This window comes from Melospiza melodia, chromosome 3 (assembly GCF_035770615.1).
Source record: "Melospiza melodia melodia isolate bMelMel2 chromosome 3, bMelMel2.pri, whole genome shotgun sequence".
In the NCBI taxonomy this organism is placed as follows: domain Eukaryota; kingdom Metazoa; phylum Chordata; class Aves; order Passeriformes; family Passerellidae; genus Melospiza; species Melospiza melodia.
Genome location: NC_086196.1, coordinates 9,095,125 through 9,109,215, shown reverse-complemented (window position 1 = coordinate 9,109,215; position 14,091 = coordinate 9,095,125). Strand labels below are relative to the sequence as shown.

The following is a 14,091-nucleotide window of genomic DNA, read 5'->3' as shown; positions in this document are numbered from 1 at the left end:
AAATGGCTGCTCAACAGCAGGCATAAGTGAGGCACATTTAACTCTGCCATAACTCTGCCGTTCTACACAGCCCTTCAATTTATGCAAGGAGTTATAGCACCATGCACTGCTATTGAATTCTTCTATTTGTCTTTTGTCTTCATATATAAGGAATTAAAGTCATAGAAAAATGAAGTAATATTCTTGTCTTGTAATAGCGTTGGTTGTTACAGAATTAAAAAATTAAAGCAAAGACTTGACATATGTTTTCTTGATGGATCCACTGTCGGAGGAAAAGTGAAATAATGACAGCCTCAGAAACTGTCTGTTGGAAATGTCTGTTTAGAGGACCTGAAAGGTCTTAGAATTTTCTAATAAATTGAAATAGATTAGAAAGTTTTTTTAGAGAGAGATGATGAACCAAAATACCAGTGAGTAGGTGATAATTAAATTGACTTAATATGTAGAAAGCTTTAAATCATTAGTCAAGGCAGAAATTCTTTGTTCAGATTTTGTTATGAAAATATCATCTACAAGCATACCCATCTGTACACCTACTAAAAATAATACTGCTTTCTGAGGAATTCCTATTAACTGTTTAGTTTTCAGATACAAATTCTGGTTATTCTCACCCAGTGAGTACAACTACTCTCAGAGAAAAAAAGGAGGGATCTCTTTAACACCCGCCCACTCCCTTCACTTTCTGCCGACCAGGTTGTGTGTCAGGCAGTGAACCAGCCTGTTCCTGAACAGTTCCCTTGCCCCAGAGCTTTCTCTTATTCTGAATCCCCCAGACTCTCTTCCTCCTACTTCTTTCTTACAGACAACATTATTATTTTTGAAGAAAACTGTTGTTAATTGGCACAGACTTTCTCAGATTTAGTTTTTACACAAAGAGCTGTGGTACTTTGGTGTCCGCTATGGAAGCTGGAATAAACAGCAGTTTGCTTTGAAAAGGAAAATGGCCAGTTACATTTAAAATGGAAAATGAAATGGGATGAGAGCATAGGCCACATATCAGAGTGCAGATGCCTATTCCATTAATGCTGACATGTCCCCTGATATGGCACTGACCTTGGGCCACTGAAGGTCTCACAGGCAATTCTAAGATATGATATGGGACTCAGTGTGGTTCCAGATCATTATTCACAAACAATATGGGTGTAGCTGCCCTGCTTTACAGAGATGGAGAGCTTAGCTGTACAAATGTGAACTTTCTGGTCTTGAGTCAAAGCAACAGTTCTAGGTCCCTTCTATTTAACACTACAGATGTAGCCATGACATGTCACTAAAAGTTTCTAGATAATGTACTATGTCCAATATCCTATGCCAGCATTCCTCTCATTCTTTAATTGACTTATTTATAACTTTGCAGCATGTAAACTCTGGTTTTGTCTATTCTTCATTTTCTAACACAGAATTCTGTCTGTGATTGCATCAACTTTTTCTCTGCTTCTTCCCCTCGGTCCTCACTGGTTTTGACAAGACAAAATAACTGAAAATTTTGTTACCATTCCTATTTTGTTATCACTCTTCTCTTCTTTGCAAAGACGGGACCTACTATACAACACTCAAGTACCTTTCCTCATGCTGAAAACAAAAGTTTAATCTTCTATTTTGTTTATTTCTCTAGGAAGTTTTTTCTTTGGTTACACTTGTTTCTCTCTTGCGTCAACACTTGAAGGTGTTCTTACTGGTGGATTTCTTTTTGAATGCGGATAGTTAAGATGGAAATAACATTTAAATAGAGGACCAGACATGATTGTTTTGATAGACATACTTGTATCCTCAGATATCATCAACCTAAAAAAAATATTTAAAGATCTGTTAAGGTCATTGTCAAGTCTAATAGGTGGTTTCTATAATGAATTCTTCATATGCAAAGTGCTTGTGTAGTTGAAAACAACATTCTCAGTCTTTAGTTAAATGTAACATAAACCTTTGTCTCTACCAAGTCTTTTTGTCTGGGTCAATTCTGAGCTCTTGAACCCCTTCTCTGGAAGGCATTGAAAGCTCTGAGCTCTGTCATGTTTTTATTCAATCATTTTATAGAATTGTTATGTGATGTTTGGGAAGGTTTGATGATGTTACTAATGTGGTCCTGAGAGAAATCTTCAGTCCAACGAAGAGATACTCCTGTTTTTGCTATTCTTCCATGCCTCTCATACATAGGGGACATAATGTCTCTCAGCCCTGAAACACTGGCTTCTGTTCCTATTAAAGATGCCACTGCTGCTGCCGAATCAGCTGAAGGAATTTTTATGCAGAGGGTTTAAGAGCTGCCTTCCCTGGCTCCTGGGGGAGTTCCTGTGTGTGTGGTGTGCACAGCACGGGCAGTCCTGTCCTGCATCACAGACCCACCCATGCAGATCCCCCCTCGTGTGGCTGCTGCAACTCTCCTTATTTAACCACCTGATCTTTGACTGTGCAAACTGGACAGGATTGCCTATTTTGCCAGTTTCTTGGATAGAAAGTGTATTCCTGTAAAGTGTACCCAAGAATGAGGAATTGCATTCTAAAATGTTTTTTTCATACAGTCTTTCAGGCTGTCCACGAGCAAAGAAAAGTGGAATCAGGATAGCACAAAGTAAGGAAGACAAAGAAGACCAAGAGCCAATTAGGTGAGAACAAATATTGTCAAAGGGCCTTTGTATGTTTTATAGGTCTTATATATCTTCAGTGTTTTTTAAGGCATAAAAGTTATTGTGTGATAGTTATCCAAGGGCAGCCAGCCACATTGATTTCTATGAGCAAATCTAGTTTCTGTGCTGATTGTTTCAGCAAAGGATACAGCATTAACCAAGGATACGATCATCTGTAATTTAGAAATAGTTTTAAATTCTTAATTTTCAAAATAATAATCTGGAAATTAATATTCTGTTTGCATACTACAGGTGAACTATACATGCTAAATAAAGGTAGTTATGGGAATAGAGGATTGAGTGTTTATATGAGACTGCTGCGACCAATCTGATTGTTCATGCAGTTTGCAGAAGAAACAAATGCCTACCTGTAGGTCTTGGTTTCTTCTTGCAAGGCACTCTAATTATCAGTGGCCACTGAACTTGGTGGATTAATGACTGCTTGGACCATTCAGGACCAGATCCTCAGTTGAAAATTGCAGGAATATTTAGTTCACAAACTAAATAAGTAATTGGCCTTTAGTTTAGACGTGTGTTACGTAGCAACACATTGAAAAAAAAAACCAACCGTAATTCACTTTGAAGATTCTCACTTTTCCTTCTAACCTTGATTATTTGGTTTTTAGTATACAGAGTATACAGAGCAGTGTATTGAGCTAATGTATGGGGAGATTCCCAAGTAAGAACAACCATCAGATGAAAACAGAACTGCCTTCATTGGTCCCTGGGCTGTAGCACATAGTTTCATATCATCACCCCTATTCAAAGAGTGGTTAAAGGAGCTCAGCATTTCTAATGAGGTGCTCTGATTACATCATAACTGTGTATAAATGACACTTTCACAACTTCAGACAAGTCTTCTTTGGGTTCCATACCTACAAATAAAATGTACCAATGATTATACTAAGCAGTATTTTATGCTTGTAAGGGTTTTATGAACAATTTTGCTGCTGGTCAGAGCTCAGTAGCAAATATTTCAATTCCCCTGTGATATTTACTGTGATAAACATCTGCAATTTAAATACATGTTTTAGTCCTTCTGTTACAGTTGCATAATGTCAACAGCTGTGACTGCATTTACTGGCTACCTGCTTAGAGTTTATCAGAGAACTTTTTTTTCTTCCAATTGTAAAGTTCTGCTTGTAATTTTACCCACTACGGCGTATCTTGACTACTTTTGTGACCGCAGTGTAGGATTACTCTTTCCTTTTGCGTGTCAGGTTTATTTTGACTTTGTTGCAGAGGCTACCAGGTATATAATGGCAAGACAATAAAGTTTTTCTCATCTGTCTGCTCTACAGATGTCCAGTTCCTGGCTGTGATGGCCAGGGTCATATAACTGGAAAATACGCGTCCCATCGCAGTGCATCAGGGTGTCCTCTTGCTGCCAAAAGGCAAAAGGATGGGTACCTGAATGGCTCACAGTTCTCGTGGAAGTCAGTGAAGACGGAAGGAATGTCATGTCCAACACCAGGATGTGATGGCTCAGGACATGTCAGTGGTAGTTTTCTTACTCATCGTAGGTGAGTAATTATGACTTAATGTTTTTCACTTATGTTTGTTATATAAATCAGATTTAAAATACAGCTTTATGTCACGGCATTTCTCTGTTCCTTTTGAGTTTCATTATTACATCAAAAAATAATCTGCTTATGTGTATTTGTTGGTAACTGGAAACCCAGACAGGCAAGTTTTTGTATGCAGATACAGACCTGCACATATTTTTTTTCTATATATATTTTCATAATATATAGAAAATTTTAGGGGAAAAATCATGCATGAGAGTAACTGTAAATTCCTATTGCTTTATTGTATATTTATGGATTTGGGGTACTTTTACTTAATTAAAATTACCTTGGGGTAGACATTGTAAGACATATCTGAGTCCACCTTATTTTCAGAGATGTCAAACGCATTCTTTATTCTCAAACACCAGAGCATGGAACTGAAGAATATTAGGAAAGAGCTACATAAAATCAAAGTTCTTTTATTCATTTGGTAATGAACATGTTTGTTGAAAACAATATATGTAGAATACAGAACATTATTTAAAACTAATGGAATGTAAATATTTGACAAAAGAAATACAAAGCTTGATTTTTCATAAACTTGGCAAAAATACGAGAGCTTCAATGATAACATTTTTCATAGCTTGTAAAAGGAGGAGAAAGTGGCCAGTCTATTAGGGATAAAATCTGCTGCCGTTTTAGATATTAGATTATGAAAATACAAGGATTTTTTTGAGCTCTGACTGGGAATCTAGGCCTGAAAATGACTATAATGTCAGAGCAAATTCCTATTATATAATCGCTAATATAGAGCTCTATTACTTCAAATACGTCAAGTTGATGTCCCTAATTTGTCACCCTCTCCAGGCAGACCTCAGTTGAACTTCTGTACCCTTTAGTTAGCTAAACCAATTTCATCTTGTTTTGTAGTCAGTTCTACATACAGAGGTGAAAAGTGTACTTCTTCCTTCTCTTGCCTGTTGCTATTTCCTTTGATTCGTTCTTTGACAATCCTTTACAGCTTCACTCAGAAGCCTTATCCTTGCTTCAACCTCTCCAGACTTGGTGCATATAGCTCCTATTTATTGTTTAGGCTCGGAGTTGTTTTTCTACTCAGTCTTTTGTGGTATCTACCATGAAGGGATTCTGGTCCCTGACCTGAGGTGTTACCTGAGGAGCCAAATGTATTACACAGACTGCAGCTCCCAGAGGCTTTAGGAAGCAAGAGATGCAAAACTGACCATTGATGCAGATACCACATCTGGCTTTAGTTTCTGAATTTCAGTAAATACAAGTATTAGTGTTTGTATTTCATTTTGACTTTATTCATTATGGTGTAACATTTATTTAACTCAGAGACATCTGTCATTAAAATTTTGAAATTATTTTACCTTTAGTTAAAAGGTACAATATAATTACTGAGAGATTGCTTGCAAGGAGTACTCACATGGTAATTATGGTTTCAAGGAGAAAATTCTTGCAACAAGAATAACTAACTTCTAAAAGAAATGTACTGATACTAAGTTTAACAATTTAAAGGGCAAATTGTGGCTAGAGATTTTTTTAAGGAATGCTTTAATGAAAAAAAAACCCTAATACATTAACCTAAATATGACATTTAGCTACAAAACCATGTGTGTTTTTTAGTACCACTATCATAAGTAGAAACAGAGACTTGTAAATGGCTTACCTTATAAGATCAGTTTTTGGGCAAAAAGATCCATTGTTAGAGAAGAATACCACAAGATGAAAGGTTGCTTATGATGCAGTAGATTGATCTTACTTAATTGTCTTGATGTAATAAAGGGCCAGTATTCTAAGTTGTAAGCAAACTGAACAACTTCTTGAAGCTTCCATATGCAGTGGTAATATTAATATCAAGCCATATTATTTTTAAAATATTATTAGCTCTTGCAGAATTCTTAAGGCTGTTAAAAGTGGTTGGTTCATTTGCTCACACAAAGAAAAGCACATGGAGCCATTTTAGTTGCCTTTGGGTTACTTATGTGGCCTCCAGCTGCTGCTCAGAAAGGTAGGTCCAGTGTATATTTATCAGCCTTAGAGATGTATCTTCTCAAATAGCTTTTCATGCCTGTATATGGACAACTGAATCAAACTCTGAATGTAGGACTGAACACCAGAACAGCTCACCTACCTTAAGAATCTGCTTGTACAAGCTGTAGGATGATGCATTTACTCCACTTCAGGATCACTGGATCCTGGAGAGCTGTCCACTTCAGTGGACGCCAGCCTTTAATCAGTTGTACCATAAATGTCACTGAGTGTGTCCTAAGGGAGTGTTTTCCCTGCCTACAAACAGGTACTTTATGCCATTGGAAGCGTTCTTAGGGCATGCTGTAGTGGGTATAGTAGGTGTAGTGGGTGTTAGTGTAGCTGTAGTGGGTTGGCCAAAATGACTGAAGACTTGTGAAACGCTCCATTCTTTGTGACAGCTGAGAGCTGAACGTGCCTGGCAGGGGATCTACAAGGGTGCTGGTTTTGTTAAAGCAACGGGCCCCAGAGCTCCATGGCAGCTTTGACACACAGTCAGAACATGCAGATGTTCAAACCCAGGTGTCATAATCTGGAGCTCAATCCCACATGAATCATAGACTCTCCATTTTCTTGCAGAAGGCTGAAATATTCCCTCACTTCAGGTGTATCCATTCTAACAGACTGTGGTCTCATCTTCTACTGCTAATAGCATTCTGCTGTACAGGCATGGCTGTAAATCTCAAATTCTCACCATCTGAAGAGAAGCAATGCTATGCCAGTTACACAGTGAGACCAGATTTATGGACATTCTTTTGCAGGTAGAGCTGGTTTTATCATGCCTAGGGGGAAAGTAGGGCTGTGGCCTTTGCCTGACACAGTAGAAGCTCCTCAGGAAGGAGGCGTTAATGTCTTTATTTTTGCCAGTACACCTTGCTGTAGTCCTGTTAGGATTTTTTCCTCCCTAGTGGAAATAGTTTTACATTGGAAGACTTCTCTAAGCATATATATGCATTCATTGCATGTGTAGTTTTCCTTTGTGTCTTCTCCAAGAATTTTATATTTTGCCATTTGTAGAGAGCTCTTAATATGCTGTTATTAAAACAACTGTAATACTCTGGAAATGAACAGCAGACTGGCTTGTGAAAATAATGCCAGCTGTTGAATTTATCAAATATATATTAGGAAAGATGTTTTTCAGGTAAAGATTTCTTAGAGCTGCTGTTGACATTGTACACATGATATCATTGCACTGGTATCAATGGATACTAGAGATGATCCACAAGGGCTGGTAAATCAATAAAGACCTTCTCCAACTGGTATGTAGTCTAGAATTTAAATGTATACATACTCTTACATTCACACTTATGAAGCAGAATTAAGTAGCCAATGAAAAATGTCATTAATTTCAGTGAATTTTGAGTCCTACCTATGATCAAAGGTTCCAACAAAAGTTTCTGGTTTTTAACATTTCATTGCCTGTTTGCAGAAATGTCTGTGAATAGTTTTATTTTGTCAAGAAGTTTGCATTAGAAAAGAATAGAAACAGAGAGTTATCAGGAGGGATTTGAAGCATAGGATTAAGTGGGCTATGCTTAAAAAAGGAGCCTCTGCAAGGAGGAGAGGCCAGTGTGAAATTAGGTGACCTATCAGCAGTATGAAAATGAATTGGAAGGCATGTAAGCATGGAATGAGTAGATAGATAAATTAAATAGGTTATAATGAAATGTAAATTGCTTATTACACTGTAGCTTTGCAGTTTAGTTCTTGAGCAGACCACTACATCCCCATATTTGATTTTAAAAGATTTTTATGGATGGCATAATTTCTAGTGCTGAGATCAGTGGGGACTTTCTCAGAATATACTTGGATTTAGCAACCCTGTTCCTTAGCACAGTGAGGACTTCAGTGCTGACTTCAGTGGAAATTACCTGCAGAAATGCCTTTTCAGATGAAAAACTGTGTTCTTGCTCCCATCTTCAGCTGACTTTTATTCACATCAGTGATCACCCGTTTAAAAAACATTAATGTAGCTTTTAAGTTCCCTTTACTAAGGAAAACTGTGGTGATTTAACCCCAGTTGGGACTTCAGCCCCACAGAGTTGCTTCCTCCCTTGCAGCAGCATTGGGGAGAGAATCTGAGGTGTGAAAGTGAGAAAAATTGTGGGTGGAGATTAATAATTAAAGAAAAAGCCACACTCACAAGCAAAGCCAAACAAGGAATTAATTCCCTGCTTCCTATGGCCAGTCAGGTGTTCAGCCATCCCCAGAGAGCAGGGCTCAAGTGATGGGGTCTTGGGAAAACAAACACCATCACTCCAAATGTGCCCCCTTTTCTCCTTCTTCTTCCTCTTCCCCCAGCTGTGTATATTGAGCATGACACCATGTGTTGTGGGATATCCCTTGGGTCACTTGGGATCAGCTGTCCCAGCTGTGTCCCCACCCCGCTCCCAACTTGTGCACCCCCAGCCCCACCAATGGTGAGGTGGGGGGAGAAGCAGAAAAGGCCTTGACTCTGTGTGAGTACTCCTCAGCAGCAAGGAAAACATCCCTGAATTACCCACGCTGTTTCAAGCACAAATCAAAAACACAGCCTCATACCAACTACTCTGAAGCAAATGAACTCTCGTCCGGCCAAAGTCAGTACAAAAAGATTTTAGTAGAGCTGTAATATACAAGAGATGATCAAATTGTAAGGGTTTTTTCCCATTAACAAGCTAATGCTAAATAGAGATGAAAGCATAGAGAAGGGTGATTTTTCTTTAGTGAACCTATATCCTTGCTGAGGACAGTAGGACTCCAAGATCCATAAAAATGTTTATAGGATGGGATTTGTATTTGAGCAGCAAGGGCATGCCACTGTGTTTGCAAGATGTCTAGATTTGCTGGGGGGAAGCAATGGACATCATCCACTGCCTTTTCCCTTCTGAAGGAATGTATGTAGAAATTATCAAGTGGTTATGAGAGATTATTACATATCACACTTGTTACAGGCTATCCACTTTATGCATAGGAAGGTTTACTTAATGGTAAGGCTGTCAGAAAGCCCACAGGAAATTCACTCAGTTCAGCCATTACCACACATGCATGTCCTGAGGTGAAGGAGTAGCAGTGTTGTTTCCTTCAAAAATTCTATGTTGTTCATAGCTCTGAGTTGCACAACTGCATCGCTAAGCATGGGAACAGACAGATTATGAAAAGATGAAAAGACTAAAAAAAAAAAAAAAACCCAAAAGAACATCAAGACAGGAGCTGCCCTCTGCAGCTGCTTTCTGGAAGCTGTCTGATACCTACACTCACATGGATCCTCAGAGGAACTCTAAGTTCTCAAACACTCAAAGGAGATGACAAATGTGAGAGAAGAAGGTTGGAGATGTAGATTTTTCATATGCAGATCCTTTTTCTCATTAAATATGCTTTGCTAGAAATAGATACTGCATAAAAATCCTCTGTGATCATCCTCAGCTTCTGAAGGGAGAATTTGCAAATACCACCTACAGTCAAACCTCCTGTGCTCAGGATCATAGAACATCTCACCCAGGGTTTATCTGGGGTGCCAGGGTGCCCCCAAAGAGGCAGTGGCTCTGTAATGCAGGTGCTTTACAAAACACAGGCAAGTGGCTGCAAATTCTCTCATAAATTGTTGTAGAGCTTTCAATATTTGCCTGAAGTCACATCCTGTCTTAACAGGAGCATTTCTCAGCTTCAGCATTTAAAAACATAAAAATACTTATCATTAAGTATTATTATTAAAAAGTTTATAATTACAAAAATTACTTATCATTAAAAGCAGTGGCTCTACAGCCTGTCCACATCTTTTTGCATAGTGTGAGCCAAAACCGAGCACCATGTTCCAGGTGTGGCCTGACAAGCACTGAGTGGGACAATGACTTCTGTGTCCCTGTGGAGATGCCCTTGGTGGTGCAGCCCAGTGCCCTGCTGGCTCTCTGTGCCACAGCAGCACCACTCACACTGAGCTCATCATTCCCAGGCTCCCAGGTCCCTTTCCACAGAGGTGCTCCACAGACTGGTAGGTCCCAGCCTCTGCTGTGCTCCTGAATGGTTTCCCAGGTGCAAGACCTGACGCTTGTTTTGGTTGAACTTCATAAGGTTCTTGTCAGCCCACCCTCCCAGCCTATCCAGGTCTTCCTGCAGTGTGACTTCTGCTTCCAAATAGTTCACTTCCCTACTCAGTTTGGTATCCTTGTCAAACTTTATCAGGATACACTTGATCCTGTTGTCCAGATCACTTAGGAAGATTGTAAACAGGGTTGGGCCCAGTATGGATCCCTGGGAGACAGGTTGTGGCGGGTTGCCACTTTGAAAAGGAGCTGTTTACCACCACCCTGTGTGCAGCCTCTCAGCCAGTTTCCCACCCACTACAGAGATCACTAGTCCAGACCATTACACTTTCCTCTCAGAGGACGCCTAGGGAAGCTGTATCAAAAGCCTAGGAGAAATCCAGGTAGAGAATGTCCACTTGCTGCCCCTCCTCCCCAGATCAACCAAGCAGGTTACTTTGTCACAAAAATCAAATTTGCTTTTGCAGGTTTGTTAAGCACAGCTGGCCCTTGGTGAATCTGTGGTGGCTTTTCCCAATCATGTGCTTCATCTCACTTGTGATAGCCCCCAGTAGGATTCATTCCATAACTCTCCCAGAGACTGAAATAAGGCTAAAGAGCCTGTACATCTTTCTTTATGCCCCTCTTGTAGATGGGGTTGCCACTATTTCACTTCCAGTTTTCTGGGATATCCCCTGATCTCCACAATTTCTCAAAGATTATGAAGAGGCTTGCAACAACATCAGCCAGCACTCCTCACACCCTCGGGTGGGCAATGTCAGGGCCCATTGATTTGTAGTGCCAAGCTCCTGTAACAGTTCAGTTGCAACTCTTCCATCAGTGATGGTCAGTCTGTGTTTGCATCAACCTGGAGTTTTGCTCCCCAGGCCAGTGTTGGTAAAGACAGATGTAAAGGAAGTGTCAAGAACTGCTGCCTTTTCTGCATTGCTGGTGACTAATTCACCTCTCCCATATAACAGTGTGCCAGTATTTTCCCTCTGTTTCCACTTGCTCTCTATGTACCTAAACAACCATTTCTTGGAGTTCTTTACATTTCTATAGCCAGTTTCATTTTGAGCTGAGCTTTTGCTATTCCAGCTGCATCTCTGCATCCCCTAGCTGCAGCCTTGTCATTCCAATGGGTATTTGCCCACATTTTCACCTCTGGTCCACTTCTCTCTTGGTTTTGAGCAGACCTAGAAGCTCACAGTTAAGCCAGTTGCAAACATCCTTCAAAACACAAAGGATCCAAACTGCCAGCTGAATACTCAAGGTGCCCTAAGCTTCCAAAATGCCCTATTTGTCAGGAGTTTGTGTCCAGCAACATCTTTTGAAAGTTGTTGCTATGCTGTACACTGAAAGTGGTAAAAACTTTGAAGAGAAAAATCTTTTTTTTTCTACTTATGAAACATAAATGCTGTCAAACTCCAGATTTGTAAGAAGCTTTGAATATGCAATGCATTGTAGTATTTGATTGCATCTATTTCTAGCCAGGTCTCTTGTCAGGTCAACTCTTGTCCATGCTTTTATTTGTTGCTGCAGTAAGTTGACAGAGTGCTGCATTTATGTCAAAATTAATTCACTTTTAGTTCTCACTGTTTTACTCTTTCTTTGGTAAGCCTTTTAAGTTGTTTCAGGTGTTTGTTCATTTGGTCTTAATCTTTCTGTCCCCTTCCTGTAATTGATTTATTTTGCTGTTTCCCATCTATTAGTTTCTCCTACAAGCTGTACATTGCAATTCAGCAGGAGAACATCATACATCATTAAGAGTATAGAAGAACTAACCAAATTCACAGCATTTAACAGTAGCTACAACTGACAATGATAAGCATCATGCTGGCATCATTAAAAGATGACAGGCATGGAAGTGCGTTGACATTTCCAAGAAGACAAGGAAAGCAATGTGGCAATTAAATGTAATAATAATAGACATAAAAAAATCTGTGTGGTGGCTCCTGCAACGCAAAGGATTTTTTTACTTAGTAATTTTGTGTTGACATTAAAGGAGAAGGGTCTTCCTAAACCACTTTTCAACACCTTCCTCTTCCCATCCTCATTCTTTCCTACAGTGGTGTTCTGGCCCTCTTCCCTTCTCAGTCCCTGGGGCTCCTGATCAGTCTTCTCACTCCTGAGCTGCTCAGTCCCCAGCATTTGCAGTAGTTGGTGCACTGGCAGAACAGGACAGGCAGTCTCAGGTGTTGCTTCCAGCAAGCATTCTTCTGCTGCTGGCCCTGCAGCCCTGAACAGGGCTGGTGGAAGGGAAGGCTCCCACAAAAAGTACATGGAGGGTCTGGTGCTAAACACTAACTCATCCATTTAGCATGTCCAATGGACACTCTGTCAGAGGGTTATAGCTCTGACCAATCTACTTTTGTTTTCATGAAGACAGCAGAATGCGTCTCTAAACTCAGAGCAACACCCCATGAAATGTTTCTTGCTCCAATTCACAGACAGTTAGAGTTATTCACGGAATTATTTGGACTTTTTGTTCTCCTCAGCAGGGACAAAATCATGTATATGGACCAAACAGTGGTATAGAAGTATATTCTGAGAAATACAAATATTTTTCCTATGACATTTGGGGGTAAAAAAATGAGCCTGGCCTGACAGTTACCACTGAAGATTTCAGTCAGATCAGTTAAAATTTGGCAAAAGTTACAAGTGACTAAATGCAGAACCTGGTCGTTGAAAGAGTTAGGCCCTTTGCAGGTAATTCTGCCAGCTCTTTTCATTACAAGCTGGAAGAAGAATGGAATAGCATTTTAATCAGATGTACCATTTGTTAAACTGTTCCTCTTGATAGTAAGATAATCTAAAAGGACTTAAGAGGTTTACTTGCCTTGGGAAAGTCACAGAGAAAATAATACGAAATCTGTATTAGAAAAAGCAGATTGCACAATATAAACTAGAAAAATCATTTTGCTTAGCAGACCTGACAAATTACAGCAGACAGCAATTGTACAGGTGTTTGCAATGTGACACCTCCTTGATTTCAGGCACTTAGCAGAAGCTGTCTGGTTATAAGTCTGCTTGTCCTCATTCCAGACATAGCTCATAAAAAAGCAGAGAATACATGAAGACTTTTTAGATTTCAGGAGGGATGAATTTTCCTTTTGAAATACATTTTTCTCCTTGCTGCCTATACAAAGTGTTCAGAGAAATTGTGCTTCATTTTAAGTGCCAAAGGGAGCTGTACTTGGTCACTAAATAGATCACATGCATTTTCCAGCCACCTAAGAGCACTAATCAGAGGTGTGTAGCTAAACATACACCCTACCTATTTATACACAGGGAAGTCTCAACCTTTCTTCCTATTCAACAGCCCAGTAAATCCACTGGTCTTCAGGTCATCTGTCCTGTTGTGGGCAGGAGAGAGGCTGATAAGCTTTGCAGAAGCCAGCCCCCAGCTCCTGGGGCATTCAGTTGTGTCCCATTAAGGTCGTGGCTTAGTGCAGTGTGCTGCAGTGGGTACTCACTCACCAAAGAATAAATGAGAGATTTTTTTTTTAATAGTTGTTACACATTGGGAAACAGCCAAACCTCTTTCTCTCTTCAGGGATGATACAGGTCAAAGCTCATTAACACATGTGAGAAGCCCACCCACAAAGCCTCTTTGCTGACTAACCAGCCTCAGTTAACTAAATATGATGTGAATTTGCCAAGGGACTACTGTGCCCAGCTGAAGGGCAACTTTGGCAGTGCTCTCACAGTTTCAGCATTTCAAGATTCATTAATCCCTTTTCTGCTGTATATTTATGCCCCAGGGGGATTTCTTTCAAATTGAGTTTGCTCTCAAGGCTTTTTCTCTCAGCTTTGCCATGTTAACATCTCTGCATAATTCCTATTTTTGTTTTTCTTACCTGATGCCTGCTTTGTTCTTTTGTTATGAGGGATAGGCATAATTAAACT

The 14,091-nt window shown here is 39.8% G+C and overlaps 1 protein-coding gene across 17 annotated transcripts in view; it reads left to right on the top strand.

Annotated features, from left to right (window-relative positions):
• Positions 1-14,091, top strand: part of MYT1L (myelin transcription factor 1 like) — a 307,327-nt gene that overhangs the window by 276,096 nt on the left and 17,140 nt on the right. For all 17 annotated transcript variants that reach the window (XM_063150775.1, XM_063150776.1, XM_063150774.1 and 14 more), the window contains 2 exons: positions 2,517-2,600; positions 3,923-4,144. In XM_063150775.1, coding sequence (XP_063006845.1) covers positions 2,517-2,600; positions 3,923-4,144 — 306 coding nt within the window. The remainder of the gene's footprint in view (positions 1-2,516; positions 2,601-3,922; positions 4,145-14,091) is intronic.